This window comes from Diabrotica undecimpunctata, chromosome 10 (genome assembly GCF_040954645.1).
Source record: "Diabrotica undecimpunctata isolate CICGRU chromosome 10, icDiaUnde3, whole genome shotgun sequence".
Taxonomy (NCBI): domain Eukaryota; kingdom Metazoa; phylum Arthropoda; class Insecta; order Coleoptera; family Chrysomelidae; genus Diabrotica; species Diabrotica undecimpunctata.
Genome location: NC_092812.1, coordinates 36,170,068 through 36,186,914, shown reverse-complemented (window position 1 = coordinate 36,186,914; position 16,847 = coordinate 36,170,068). Strand labels below are relative to the sequence as shown.

Sequence of the window (16,847 nt, the reverse complement as noted above, 5' to 3'; positions counted from 1 at the left end):
CAACTTTGTGCCTTCAGGTTTTTTGCATCTTCTCATCTCTCTGCATATTGTTTTTTTATCTTCTTCTCTGGGACATGATTTTTAAGGTCTGCAAAAGGAAATATCACGCTTCATTAGAGGTCAAAGAACGGAGGTAAAGAAACTAATAGAACCAAAACACATAGAAAAGGATACGTGAATTGAGTACCTACAATAGCTCTATGCAGAGAAGAACAAACGACTCTAGAACCGAAAACTCCAGAAATTACCACAAATGAAGAACTTAATATAAATGTACAGGAAGTTCGGAAAATACTTGAAAACCTGAAGAACAGAAAAGCAGCAGATAAAGACGGGATACCAAACGAATTACTGAAATATTGTGGAGCAGCACAATCAACAACATTAATTGATAAAATTACAAAACACAATAAAATACCGGAAGAATGGAGAATGAGTGAACTAATCTACTATTCAATAAAGGAGATAAAAAACAGCCAGAAAACTACAGAGGTATAAACTTGTTAAATACTACACTAAAACTTACAACAAAAATTTTACAAGTGCTAATAAATCAGACGATCAGTTTACCAAATGAACAACAGGGTTTTCGTAGTGGAAGATCGTGTACAGATGCAATATTCGTTATAAAGCAAATTACTGGGAAATTACTAGATGAATTACACTGTCTAGCTGTGGAGACCTGTACAAAGAAGTGAGAGATCAAGCACAAAAAGCAAATAGACAGGCAGGATGCCTTAATAACACTATATGGCGAAACAGACACATTAACACTGAGATTAAGTCAAAAATTTATAAAAATAGCCACAACCCAAAGGCTACTGGAAACGACAGAAATGAGAGTACTGAGAAGAATTACAGGAAATACGCTGAAAAATCAAAAGAGAAGTGAAGACATTAGAAGAAAATGTAACCTACAGTGCATAAATGTGCATTCCTGAAGTAGATCTGTCAGATATCGGGATCATAGATGAGCATCTACCCGCTACCTATAATACAAAGCACTATAATGTGAGATGGTCTTTCTCCTCATGAACAGCTACAATTAGATACCTTGCCGGAGGTAAAACCCAAAGAAATTTACAGTATTATACTTAACATCTAGAGAAACTTTGATAAGGATTATTCCAGAGACATGCAGAGGTATTTACAGTGCATTAAAAATGCGGTTTGACATGACGAACCAAATAAAAAATATGACAAACGTAACGATCATGGCCTTAAGAGTTGTGCTCGCAGCCCTACAGCCTATTTACGACCGGTCTATAACAGACGGTTTTCAGAGAGCAAAAAATGAACTTTTATAAGATCAAAAATGCGGTAAGATCTAATTCGAAAACGTTTTCCCGTATCCTAAAGTGTCATTTTATATTAAGTTGCAAATTTTTAACTGAAAAAAATTTTGTTTTCACGAATTATGTTCCGATGTTTTTTTTCAATTTAACAAACTATTTTGTTAAACCAACATATAAATACATTTTGTGACTTGGTTATAAGCTTCTCTTTTGCTTTAAGACGATTCCTTACTCTGTTAATTGAAATGAATAATGAGTTACCAAAGTAATTAAGATATATTTTAGTGTTTCATTATTAGCATTAGAATAGTTATTTTATACTCACTTTATAAAATATGTTATAGTTTTAGGAAGAATAAAGTGGGCAAAATGCCTTACACATATAATTTGACCTCTAGTTTGAACGGAACCAGGTCGTTTTAGTCTTACATATCGTATAGCGTCATTTGCTGATACCCTTAAGGAATATACCAAGTAACAGGCTATAAGAACTCCTGTTCTGCCCAGTCCTGAAAATATAATAGACTCAATAATCTGTCATTTACATGGAGGTGAAAATTAAAAAAAAAGATTATACATATTATTGTAATTAATTTTGTCTTTGAGCTTTATTTGAGAATTATTTTTTATTCAATTTTCATTTGCGGAATTCAATTTAGTAACATATAAATCTTGTTATATGTTATAAAATAGATCTTTCAGAGATGAAGTGGACGAAGCAATGAGTAGAAGAAACCTACAGGAAGGGGACTGGCTAAACAGGAAAAATTGGAGAAAACGGTTGAGTGAAGGAATACAGTGAAAACTGTGGAAATCCTTGTATATATATATATATATATATATATATATATATATATATATATATATATATATAAATCTTGTGCCAGATAATAGTATATGCAAGCCCATGTTTTAGATAATATATATTAGTATCCTCCTAGACGATGTAGAGGCTGACTAAAGCCATGATGAGAAAAGTGGAAATTTTCGAGATGTGGCTTTACAGAAGAATCCTGAGTTTTTTTACGTAGACAGTGTCATACATGAAGAAGTCTTGCGAAGGCTTTCAAAGGAATTAGAATAAGGAAGGTACTAGTCATTAGTTTATTTTTAATACAAGTGTTGTGACTACGTTTAGCATGGTGCTCAATAGTTCCATAAGCCGTTGCATCATATTCTTTAACTCCCGTATGCCAATGCACACAGGTTTTGCCAATCCTGTGGCAATTCTTCAAAACCTCTATATTGGAGCCAAGTAAGAAAGTACTTACAACAACCAAATGTAAGAAAAAAGAGTGGACGACCGAGGAAATTCTAGAGTTGATAAAAGAAAGGAGAAAAAACAAAACCATCAATACGATCCGCTATAAACAGCTTCAAAACCAAATAAGAAGAAAAATTAGGGAGGCTAAAGAAACCTACTTCTCTGAAAAATGTAAAGAAATAGAATAACTGCAAAACAGATATGATAACTTTAATATACATAAAAAAGTAAAAGAACTAGCAGGAGTAGGAAGTAGAAGAACCTCGAATATATTGCTCGACAAAAATGGAAATATTATATTGGAGACAGAACAAAAACTACGACGATGGAAAGAGTACATCGAGGAATTATTTCATGACCAGAGAGAAGCTAGTACATCTGTAGATAGCCAAACAGGAGATGTAGGCCCAGAGATAACCAAATCAGAACTTAGCCAGGCATTAAACTCAATGAAAACCAATAAATCTGCTAGTCCATATGAATTACCAAGCGAGCTATTAAAGTTGGTCAACGAAATAAACCTGGACATAATAGTAGAACTGTTCAACGCTATCTATACTATGGGAATCATCCCTAGAGAAATGTTGACATCAGCATTTGTGTGTTTGCCAAAGAAAGTGAATGCCAAAGAGTGCAGTAACTATCGAACCGTAAGCCTTGAAAATTCTGTTGAAAATTATCCACGCCAGAATTCACTCTAAACTGGAGCTGTATATTAGTGACACACAATATGGGTTCCGCAATGGTATGGGTACCAGAGAGGCACTATTCTCCTTCAATGTGCTGACGCAGAGATGTTTGGATGTTAACCGTCCTCTTTACGTATGTTTTATAGACTACAATAAAGCTTTTGATAAAGTAAAACATGACCGACTTATGGAAATTCTAAAAAATAAAAACCTAGATGAAAGAGATTTAAGGCTAATAACAAACCTTTATTACAATCAGCGAGCAATAGTACGAATTGAAAAAGAGACATCTAAAAAAAATGGAAATAAAGAGATGAATCGGGCAAGGCTGCATACTATCACCTCTATTATTTAACGCTTATTCTGAAGAGGTAATTCGAGAAAATCTGGAAGATGAAACAGTCGGCATAAAAGTAACTGGAGTCTTAGTTAACAACATTAGATATGCAGATGATACAGTAATAATAGCCGATAGTTTACAAGACCTGGAAAGACTTATAAGTAAAATAGTAATGTGTAGTAGGGAGTACGAACTCTCGCTCAATATCAAAAAGACGAAGTTTATGAAAATTTGTAAAACAACCATAATACTAACGAAATCTTGATAGTAGAGGGCCAGCAGATCGAAACAGTAAAAAGTACACTTACCTAGGAATACTTATAACAGAAAATAATGACTACATTGCAGAAATCAAAGTTAGAATCGAAAAAGCACGTTCTAATTTTATGAAAATGAAAAAGGTCCTATGTGGCAAATACTTAACATTAGCTCTTAAAGTACTCCTAACAAAATGTTACGTATACAGTGTACTCTACTATGGAGTGGAATCATGGACGATAAATCTAGACATAATCAGACGACTTAACGCCTTTGAAATGTGGTCCTATAGAAGAATTATGAGGGTTCCCTGGGTAGATAGAGTTACGAACAATGAAGTACTGAGAACAATAGGTGAAGAGAAGGAAGTTGAACTTACAATTAAAGAAAGAAAGCTACAGTATCTCGGACATGTGATGCGGGGCGAGAAGTATGGCATCCTGCGACTCATAATGCAAGGAAAGATAGATGGCAGAAGAAGCATCGGAAGCAGACGAATTTCATGGCTTAAGAACTTGAGAGAATGGTTTGGATGCAGCTCAAAACAACTATTTAGAGCTACTGCCTCAAAAATTAAAATAGCTCTGATGATTGCCAACCTCCGTAGCGGAGATGGCACCTGAAGAAGAAGGCCAAGACCCACCATGGGTTGTGGAGCCAATGATGATGATGATTATAAAACGAAGCACCGCTAAGAGAAAAATTATTTTAAAATAATAACAGGTTATACCTTTCAATGCGAAACTCGTAATGATGTAATAGGGACATCATGTAACAAGGGAATTCCCGAATTGCAAAGGCTCACTTTACTAACATCTGAATGTGAATAGATAATATGTAATTATGTAATTATAATAGTTAATAATAGACATTTTTGGATGCAATACAAACTGCACAACTTTAAAATCACTCAAAAATAATCCGCATAAAAAGAAAACTTACTGTATTTAAATTTTTGGTCAGGTGTATTATTGTTTTGTCATATATTATGCTAATGTGTTCGTTTTTTCACCAATCTAACCAATAAAAACTAATACTCCTCTATCAAGTTATTATTGAACAAAAACCGCTATTGCAAGTTAATGGACTTCCAACGTCAAACGATAATCACGAGTGGTATACTAATTTAGTAATCACTTTATTATCTCATTCAAATGATGTAGGTGGAATCGATATTTCAATGAATTTGAATGGCATGTTCCCACTAATCTTATCATTTTTACGTACCTGCATGGCAGTGAATTGCCACCCGCCCCTCAGTCAATGCAAACGTCAAAACTTTCACCATGTTTAATAGACCGGCTAATGTAGCGTCTCCATAGTCTTTCCATGTAAAATTGTAATAATATACTGAAAAAAAAAAGAATATCTGTTATTAATGCTTATTACAGTTCAGAAAATAAGCATATTTAACTGTATTTGTATTTATTGCATATTTTAAAAGTTTTTGCTGGATTTTTCGTCGATTTTACTATAACGTATTGGCAAAAATAGCTTAAGGGGCATAGCTGGATAAGAATGTCAAAATGTCCAAGGAGAAACTTGACTTTAAATTTTGGAGTATTATTCGGCATCACAAAAGATGAAAATTCACTAAATTTTAACCCAAAACATTGACACATTGACACCTAAAATTCTATAAAACGTTAAAAATAGTTTTTTTTACCATAACTCCCTTAATTTTTTACTAAAATAGTAGAATAGAAATAGAAGCTTTTTGTGCTCTACAAAGTGCGCGAAATCAATATTCAATAAAATTTGTATCAATTCGACGGTAAAAATTCGATATCTTTTGATCCGAGTTTCCTATCGACAAAAATCAATATTCGTTTTAAAGGTAAAGCTTTTTTAGGCAATTTTTTTATTTTCCCGCAAATAAACTGAGATTTTATAAAGGCGTCAAATAAATAAACGTAGCGCGATTTTTGCCAATTTTTACGATTCTCATGAGAACAATACAATTTATATCTTTTACTAACCGGCCACTGTGGTGTTTCGATAACTAGAGCCCAATCTTTAACACGTATAACATGAAATTTTAATTTTAAGTTTTGGCAACAAATTTGAGACATTTGAAATATGCTTAAATAACGCTTAATTTAAATTTTCACATTACAAACGATCTAAAACATTTAAAACTGCTCTTTTTTAATTACACTAGTATGTTTTTCAAAACTACCATCTTCTGTTACAAAATACACTCAAAACCATCTTCTTGGAAGCATTTTCCGTGACGTGCGATCGTTTGTAATGTAAAAGTTTAAATTCTGCGATTTTTAGTCATATTTCAAATGCCTCATGCTCATATTTGTTACCACAACTCAAAATTTAAATTTCATGTTATAAGTTTTGACGATTGTTCTCCAAAAATCGAAATTTTACTATGAGTATACTCTAATCAAAAGATATCGAATTTTAACCGTCGACTTCATACACATTTTTGTTCAAAATCACCTCAGCTACATTTTTTATTTGAAACATTTTTTATACGGCGTACAAATTCTTGGTACATCGATTTTTGTGAGTTTTTATCCCTCTACAGGGGGGGGGTTTAGGGGAAAGCCCGGGGGTAAAAATGGTAAATTTTTGGGGGTTCCAAAAGTGATATTCTCGGCAAAATTCAGCTTGTTCGTATGATTTGTAGGGGTCAAATTTCCTGACGACTGGACTAAATAAGGGCTTTTCTATTAATAAAAGTAGTTATTAAAACATATTGACTTTATAATTAATACTTTTGAGACAAAATATTCTAACTATTGCAAGAAATTTGCATGTTGCTCCAAGGGTAGTTAAGTATAGGCATAAGCGTTAAGTTAAGTATGAGATTTCACTACTTCTATACTTTAATTTATTCTGTACAAAGACCGTATGGGGTATAAATTTGATAGATATCAAATATTTATCGTACGGAGCTTTTCTAGCAGCATGTTGCTTATCTTTAAAATAAACTTACTCCACTCAAAAAAGAAGTATATGAGTGTAACACGCACCCGTGTGGTTAAAAAACCAGCTGTTTTTCACGTGTCACTCAACGGTTATCAGATTGATGTATTGATATATTTATTTACACGGAACTATACAGGGTAAGCAGCCAGGAAATGATCTATATCTCATGTAACCACTTTATGTTATGAGTTTCGAAAGTTTACATTTTATAGATCTCAAAATTTTTAGTGCATTATGGGTTTTTTCTTGGAAAGTTTTATAAAAACTATTTCTTCTTCCAGTCCTTATCCGGTACCAAATGTAAGCGATCATTCTGTTAACCAAAGATGATTTGCTCTGTTGCTGCTCTAAATAGTCCTGTGGTGGATATTCGTCTTCTTCCAAAATCTATCTTATCCTGAACTTTTCCTTACAGAATGCACAGTTTTTATATTTGGTTCTTCTTCTTCTTCTTCCTCCTTGTATGTAGGTTTTAAAGCCTGTTTCTTCTTCAATATTAGCCTCCTAAATTGTTTAAATTATCGCACCATCTTTTCTTGATCTGCCAATACTTCTTTGTCTATTTGGTGACTTATCTCGGGCTATTCGTAGTATCCTAGTCTCTGCCATTCTACTAATGTGTTTGTTCTACTCCTGTTTCCATTTTGTCACCCATGTATTCATGTCTTCTATATTGCATGGTCTTCTTATGTTTTCGCTTCTCTCCCTATCCAACAGAATTTTCCCTGATATTCGTCGAAGTATTTTCATCTCTGTTGTTTCTAGTAGTCCTCTCGTTTTAGAAGTCAGGTCTTGTCTCCGCCGTGTATGTTAATATAGGTCTAATTGCTGCTATATAGATTCTTGTTTTTCTGTGTTGTCTTAGGTGTTTGTTCTTCCATATTGTGTCATTAAGAGATCCCGCCGCTTTACTTGCTTTTAAGCATTGTTGTCATACTTCTTCTTCAACATATCCGTAACTAGTTATATCTATTCCCAGATATCTAAAACTTGCTTCCTGCTTTATTATTTTCCCATCAATTTTGATTTTACGTCATAATGGGTATTTAGATGTTGTCATACAATTGGTTTTTTCTGCTGATATTATCATATTGTATTTCTTGGCTGTTGTATTGAAGATATGTGTTAATCTTTGGAGCTCGTCTTCTGTCTCGGCGATTAATGCGGCGTCGTCTGCACAACATAATGTTATTTTATTTTTTTTTTGTTTTAATGAGTACATTATTTAATTTTTTTTTAGGCTTTAGAGGTTTATTGTACAACTTCCATTCATGATATTCATGACTACAGAATTTGGGAATCCTCTACCAGCTTCCGTTCCCGAATTCAGCTGATTCCTTCACTAAATACTGGACGCAAATATACTCTTTGCTAATACAATCAGACTAAATCTCTCATATCTCTTTTTCTGTCTCATCCGTCTCCAAGCATCCCTTTAAATGGCTGCTCTACTTATATATATTCATGACTACAGAATTTGGGAATCCTCTACCAGCTTCCGTTCCCGAATTCAGCTGATTTCTTCACTAAATACTGAACGCAAATATACTCTTTGCTAATACAATCAGACTAAATCTCTCTATCTCTTTTTCTGTCTCAACCGTCTCCAAGCATCCCTTTAAATGGCTGCTCTACTTCAATTATCTACCCTCAATATCTCATTAGCACCGGATCTCACTTCGTCTATCCACCTCTTTCTTGGTCTTCCTATTTACCTACAACCCACTATAGCTTCACTAAACGGTCTAGTAGGTATTATAAATTCTTATAAGGTGACCTGCCCGGCGCAATCTTTGTATTTTTACATCATTTGCTATAGAGGATTCTTTTTAATATTGATATAATTCGTGGTTGAACCTTATTGTCCACATACCATTGTCGCAGATGGATCTAAATATCCTTTGCAATATATTTGTTTCAAAAATAAGGTTTATTGTTTTTTCTACCATGATCCATGTTTCTGCGCCATATTTTGCTATTGGTCGCGTCATGGTTTTATATATTTTGAATTTTATGATGGATGTTTTTGGATCCACAGACCAAACACCTATGACAGCTTTGTTAGCACGCATTATTACAGCCTATCTTCCTGTTTTAGCCTCTTAGTTATCTGGAATGGATCTGTCAAATGGTTTTGGACGCGTACTTTCGTCTGAGTGATGGTGGCTTCAACTAATCTTCTTAGTTTACTTGGTATAGCAAATTATTGCATAATTCGGAATAAATCAGAGTAGGGAAAATTGAAAAACCAGCGTCAAAACATCAATAATGACTGTAGAAGATTATCAGCATTTTACTCACTTCACATCACAAAATAGAAATAGAAGATAATTGAATAAAGAGATTCAGAGATTTAGCACCCATGCACAAGCAAGCAACTTTTTATTTCTCTGGCCCATAACCCAAGGAAATCACATCCAAATCCCAGTATTAACCAATCCAAACCTAATACTTCTCACCACCTACTAACTAACATTGTGTTAACCTGAATCTAAAAATTAGATTAAGATATGAATTGCAATAACGGCCTTCTATTTGTAATGCGTCAAGAAGCATCCACATTTCAATTTATTTATTTATCAATTAGAGACATCCCGTATAATAAATTATTTCTCCGCTTCATATTGGTCTCAAACCTTTTCCACCCAGGCCAATGTCTGACAATGTGTAACTATGTAACAAAATATTTTTGAGACTCACTGTATACTTCTCTTTACGTAAATAATATTAATTGACAAAATATAAATCAAGAGCATTATTTTAGAAATATAATGGTGTAAACTTATTATTAAAGTTCTAAAAATACCTTACTATCGTTTTAATGAGGTGTTTGGATAATGTATTCGTTGAACGTGAAACTTACATATGTACATCATAACATTAATTTGTGTAATTATCGGTAATGCTTCCGTCATCCAAAAATAAGTGCCCATTTCGATTTATTTGTCCAAAAATAACTTTCCGATCTTGCTTTTGTATTAAAAGTATATGAATTATAGCATTAATGTTATTGTAGTGTTTTCTTGTTTTGAGACAATAAAGTTAATACAATATCGTACTCACTTAAATAGAAGGTGTAACAATTATAATTACTAATAGGGGGTTAAAAGGGGAGACTGAACAATTACTGGGCTTGGAGATAGGGTAAGCAAACAAATTGAAACGTTTGCGTCGTGTTTTGGTTGAAGAGCAAGGCCGTGGATAAGGTTTCCTTTTTTTGCGAGGGGAGGACTGTTTAAAACAAAGACAAAGGAAAATCAGCTGTATGTCTTCAAGGATTTTTCACCAGCTACCCCTCATATACCTTTTAGAACCTTCAAATATCTGTATCAAAGATTTTTTTAGCTTTTTTTCTTCCTTGACTGGGGTATTAAATAATCCGTGGAACTGGGCAAAATATATTAGCAGAAAAAATGGAAAACATGGACATGGCCAAATCCTTACAGATAACTTATGAACGACAAATCCATAACTATAATATTACACCTACTTCCTCTTTCAATAGATATGTAGGTTCTTTATTTTTGTTGCTTTCAAAAATATATGTAATAGAATTATTCCATAGTCAGTGAACCTTAACCTAACCATAACCATAACCATCTTATTCGCTATCGTTGTGACCCAAAATAAAAAATACATCAGTTTGAAGCTTTAATTTCAGACTTAGTTATTATCTACATATTTCACAGAAACACACTGTGCGTTACTATTTCTAAATTTTTCACTAGTGGGAAAAGACATCCCGTTAATGATTAATCAGTATACATAATAAAATATTTAAGTGTCCGTGAAAAACGTTTGTATTGTTTTGAAAAATGGGGCTAAAACATGCTAAATCACTAAGTACTCTGTATTTTTTCGATGTTTCGGATAACATTTTTGATCGTAGTAAGCTTTGTTTGATAATATCTACATTGTAGGCCAACTGGTACAGATTTTTTTAAATATATATCAATTTGGGAATATACAAGAACTTATAAAATAATTTGCAAACATTGCGCAAGCAGTATTATACTCGATTTGCAAATGAATGATAACACAGTTTTATGGTAGAAAATTACAACGGTCTTTATACAAAACTGTTCAAAACAAAAAAATAATAAATATTTATACCTTATTGTACAAGAATTTATAAAAATAATATATTTTACCGTATTTATAAAAATAATATATAAATTTTCCACAACTTTTCCAAGGTAAAAGTGTTCGTTTTCACGACCTGCCATTATGCTTTTTTTACAGGTTCCTTATCATCGAAACTAACAAACTTTTAGGTGACGTGAAGAAAAAATCACGGACACTGACCTATTAACATTACATGTTTAGGTCATAATTAACACCCTGGGGATATCAGTAGCAGTAGCACTTATACTTATGCCAAAATTTTTAAAAATAGAATCAATAGTCCTCTATCGATTCGTAATATGGCATAAGGAAGAATTTTTTTTACAAAAGATTTTCCTTGCAAAAGAACCTTACTTCTTGATTTGTTCTTTCGGTACTCCCAAAGGCATACGTGATAAAATCGTGGTTGAACTCCTCTTTTTCCGAAATCCGACGGTCCATAATGTCAAATCTCTTTATTCGCTTAAAATTTACTGGACAAAACTATTCTGATTACATTTTGCAACCAAATCCTCCTTTCAAAAATTTTAGTTAGAGCAATAAAGCACAAAGAATTAGATGGTATGTACACATAATGAGAAGAGAAAAGAGCAATCCATTAAAGAGTTATAACGGAATGGATACCACCAGGTAAAAGAACCAGAAGCAGACCTAAACTGAGATGGAGACAACAAGTGGAAGAAGACTTACGGAGTATACAAATTGGAAATATAGAAAGGACAATCAAAGTGAGACAAGAATGGAGAAAAGTAGTGGAAACAGCGAAGCCACACCAGAAACTGTAAAACCAAACCCAGAATGGGATAATCTGCCACACAAAAAGGATCTTTAAGTGAAAACAGCTTCAGCTTCTTCAGGAGCGTATAGGGAAATATGCTTGTATATATAGTATAGTCCCTCGTAGAGTTTGAAAGATATTCCTTTATATCCTCCAATATGGGTGATGAACAAACGACAAAGTTAACCAGTTGGTAATTTCAATTCAGTAGACATTCCGTTATGTGGCACAGTGGACGAAAATGCTGATCCCGAACATAAGAGATTGGGTGGACTGTGGCCACAGGCGACTGGATTATTTCCTGACGCAGGTGCTCACAGGACACGGGTGTTTTAGGGCCTACCTCTATAGGATCGGAAAGGCTGATACAGATAAATGCCTATACTGTGGATACTCGGACACTGTGACACATACGATGTTAGATTGCAGCAGATGAATAGTGGAAAGGAACAGAATGGAGAGAGAGACAGGTGTGAATTTTGTTACAGTGAGAGAAATAATTGAGAGAATGATTGAAAATAAATTAGGTTCAACTAATATACACAGCTATATCCGTGCAGTGGTCAAGAAAAAGGAAGAGGAAGAAAGACAGCTGGACCAACGCTAAAGGTAAGAGTGAATGATGCTGAAAGGTGAAACTACAAAAGTGGGTCACACTGTATGAGTTAGAATGCGTAAGTCAGACTGTGGGGAAGGAGGAAATGCCCATCTGGAAATGATGCCGAACTAGGAGCGATGAGTGTCTTCTACGCGCTACCTGGAACGAGACAGTGAGCATCCTTGCTGATGAATAGAGTGTGGATGTGTATGAATGGAGAATGAATGAATAAAGGTAGTGCTTCGGAAGTGATGCCGGCCTTACAGCGGCCATTTCGCTTCCATATCACTGGATGACAGAGGAGGGTCTGGTTTAGCAGGCAGGCGTTCGGCGTAGACTCGGCGACGAGAGGGCATTTTAAAGTATCTCGGGAACTATCGCTGGGAGTACGAAGAACGAATCCTGCACTAAAGTTTGTCAGGCAGCGTCCTGGACTGAGATGTCTTTCGAAGATTCCAGATCCCCCCTCTATAAAGACGAAAAAAAAAAAGTAGACATTCCGTAGATACGCCTGACGCATAATTTTAAGCCGTTTGTGTTACTAAACTTTTGTTCAAAAATGTCCTTAATTGGTCCATCTTTCATCCAGATATAAAAATATTTGTACCGTCTCTTCTCAATTTTAGAATTTCTCTTAAATATCGCCTCCTATAATAAATTATTTCAGCTTTCTCTATAAGCACAGATTTCGCATCATGCTTCTCCCAAACGAAGTCTAATTCATGCAAAATTTCCCAGAGTTGGTCTCTTGTTGTGTTTGGCAAAGTTTTGTCGCTGCTAAACTTAAAGACCAACCAATGTCGTTAATTCTATTGCAGGTTTTAGTAAAAGAGTGACCTTCAATAAATTTAAAGTTCAAGTAAATTAAAAAATGTAATAAAAATTTGCATCGCAATATTTTTATACCACATAATATTTCTAAATCAGTATCAGAATGTGAACTGTCTTAAAAAGTACGGATTGCATTTGCATTATTAAGGAAAAACTAGTTATTGATCTTGAAAACTCTGTTATTTATAAATCCAGCACAACTACTTAAACGTTTTTCAATAAAATGTCTTAATTAAAGAAAGGGGTTGTTGTTCTTTCTTTACGTGTACTAAGAATCAAAATTCGTTTGTTTGTTGACTAATTTTAGGCTGTTAATTGGGTAGTTTTGGATATACCAATACTAATATGAAGTCGTAATTACACCGCAATCGATTCTTTGAGGCTTCAATTTTAAGATATATTAAAAAAATTGAACACTTTATCAAAATTGTTATTAGAATAACCGTTTGAAGAAGGGGTGATTGTTTATTAACATTAAGAACTGAAAAAGAACAGGCTATAAGTGAAGATCTAGATTTTACGATCCAATTTATAGATGGCATATACAGAGAAGGTGTAAAAAGTTATAATCCGTTAAAGTGATTGTACTCGTAAAATACCGCTACTTTAAAATGGAGGGTAACTTTCCGAGTTTCATTTTTTTAGAATGGAAGTGCGCTGGAAAAATTTGCAATTTGTCGCCTTTTATGGGACGCAAAACATTCATTTTTTTTAAGTGGAATAGATCGAGAAAATAATAGGAACTGTTTTACTTATACTTCCAGGAAAATCCCGGAAAAATAAATTAAATAATTTTTCCCACAAAAAAGATATTGAATTTTACTATTATTTCGTAAAACATATTTAAATTTTAATAGTTAATGTATATTATTTATATAAATATATAATATTAATTATAAATTAACACTCCAAATGGAAAAACTACTGGACTGAGATGTGATTCTAGAATAATCGTTTATAGTTAAAAAGGAAAAGACAGTTAAGATTTGATTTCACGTACAGGGCGCCTGTGCATCCGCTTATACGTATTTCGGCCTAATAGGCCTCTTCAGAACGGCTTTCACAGTCGCTCTGAACGTGAAAATAAATCTTTTCTGTCTTAGGAAGCAACTCTAACATGGCTTCGTATAGACGCAAATAGCTACATCTGATATTAAAATCCGTAAACTAATTTTCGAAACCAAATTCAGAACTTTGCTTTAATCTGTTCCTTCTAAGAATTGCAAGGCAAAACAGACGTTGATAAAGATGTTATTAGAGACATGGGGAATCTAAAAATTGCATTCCACAACATATCTTCTTAACTAAACAAAATTCTTAGCGAATTGGTTTACCCGATCCGTATACAGTTAAAATATTGGTTTTTATTTAAGGTACATAAATTGCAACTCCACCTTGTTCGTTTTTTACCCTACAAAAGAAATTAACTAATGAAAAGCCGGAGATGCTAATTAATTTTAAATTTTGTTCACTTTGCCAGTGCTCCGAAAAACATATGACGTCTTATAAATTTTGATCTGCAAGAAAAGCATTGATCATATCCACAATGAACAACATGCTTACCGTATGTCGTACCTTGTCGAATTAGTTTATTTTGATAAAAGTTTGTAGAAGCTTCTACAAACTACTACTTCTTTGTAGAAGTTTCTTCCTCTGTCTTGAAGCCTCAAAGAATCGATTGCGCTCTGCTAAACGCCTCTAGAGTTACTCTTTGGGTAAGTAATTTAAATAATCGCTCTCCAGGACAAACAAATTGAATAACTTACTAACTATTTGGTCGATCCAGCTGAGATTTATCACGCTTTAAAAACTTAGAGCTCAAGAAGCAAAAACCAAAGTTATTAACATTTAAAAATTACTGCAAAAATAACGGTTTTTGCAATTATCTCGGTCAATTGTTTATACATTTTAATTTAGAAACTCGCAAATTAAGGAACTTTTTAAGATCAATAACTTTTATTTGAACCATTTTTCTCTAAAATGTATAAGAATTGTTTAACTGAAATCTTGTGTAAATTTTGCGTAAATATTTTTGAGGTGCGTTCTTGGGACGACTTTATTGGAAGATAGTCCATTCGATTACATTTAACTAACTTGATTTAAATGTTGAAATTTTAACATTTAACTCATTTTAATTCTCAATATTAACATTAAACTCTAATTTTATGTGACTTTTAAATCTTTCGGAACAAGATTAGGAATAATAAACTCAAATACAATAGCAACAGTGTAGAGCAATTTTCTCCAGCAGTTTATATGTTATACTACTTTTCGCTTTATAGTTAAAATAAAAAAAATGCGTCAATGCCATTTTACTGTATAATTACAGTAAGAAAATGAAACATTTACATAACATTTATGGAGCTTTTCGTTTTTATCGCCATCAAAGATCTCAAAGCTAATTAGGCTATAAATGAGTAAAAGCTTTCATAAAATTGTGGAAAACGCAACGACGTTAAAGAAATACCCGCCCCTATATTATCATTAATCTTAAGGGGTGTATAATAAATTGCCGTTTATTGTTGTGTTTTTTGTAGCTTTTATGAGCCGACTTGGAAAATGCAATTTATCACACACCAATAAATAAAAAATAATAATCAATATAAATGGGCAAATGTTGATCAGAATAATATTTTAGTGTTGCTTCTACTACGACAGGAAAGATTGTTTACACGTTTAGGTTCAGAGTGTTTGTAAATATCCGCTCCGAAGATTCCTTTTAGGATGAAATACGTATAAGCGGATATACAGATGCACTATACGTGAAATCAAATCTTAACTGTCTTTCCTTTTATTTCGGTATACTCTTTATGAGTACTAGAAACCAATTCGCTAAGGATTTTTGCTTAGTTAAGGAAAAGGTTGTGGAATGCAATTTTAAATTCTCCATGTCTCTAATTACATCTTTATTAACGTCTGTTTTGCCTTGCAATTCTTAGAAGGCACAGATTAAAGCAGAAATCTGAATTTGGTTTCGACAATAATTAGTTTTCGGATTTATTATCAGATGTCGCTATTGCGTCCATATCGAAGCCATTTTATTGTTGCTTCTACTACGACAGGAAAGATTGTTTTCACGCTCAGAGCGTTTGTAAATAGCCGCTCCGAAGATTCCTTTTAGAATTAAATACGTATAAGCGGATATACAGATGCACTATACGTGAAATCGAATTTTAACTGTCTTTCCTTTTTTTTTTGAATACATCTTACTTTCAGATCTCTCTCTCTTGTCGTTTCCTCATTGCTGAGGATCGTGATTTCCTACAATGCGGGCTGTCAATTCTCTCCATCTCTTGCGATTTTGGGCTGCTCTCATGGACTCGGAAAACGTCTCTCCAGTGGCTTTCTGTACTTGATCTGACCATCGGATAGGTGAGCGTCCTCTGCCTCTACGTCCTTCTACGTTTCCGCATACAATTAATCTTTCTAAGTTGTCATTGTCTCTTCTGGCAATGTGGCCAAAAAACTTTAAAACATTTGCAAGACACTGAGAGGAGAGTCTGGTCTGAATGTTTAGCTCTTCGAGAATCGACTGATTGGATCTGTGCTCCGTCCACGAGACGCGTAGCATTCGTCTCCAGCACCACATTTCGAATGCGTCAATCCTTTTCCTATCCTCTGATTTTATTGTCCATATTTCGGCACCGTAACTGAAGATTGAAAAAATGAGTGTCCGTACCAGTCTCATTTTGAGTTTTTTGGATAAAGAGCGGTCCTTCCATA

General features: G+C 33.8%; 1 protein-coding gene across 2 annotated transcripts in view; it reads right to left on the bottom strand.

Moving 5' to 3' along the window:
- LOC140452140 (uncharacterized) overlaps window positions 1–16,847 on the bottom strand; it is a 58,329-nt gene that overhangs the window by 11,993 nt on the left and 29,489 nt on the right. For both annotated transcript variants that reach the window (XM_072546230.1, XM_072546232.1), the window contains exons 4-5: window positions 5,074–5,196; window positions 1,621–1,804 (exon numbers count right to left, since the gene is read on the bottom strand). In XM_072546230.1, the coding sequence (XP_072402331.1) occupies window positions 1,621–1,804; window positions 5,074–5,196 (307 nt within the window). The remainder of the gene's footprint in view (window positions 1–1,620; window positions 1,805–5,073; window positions 5,197–16,847) is intronic.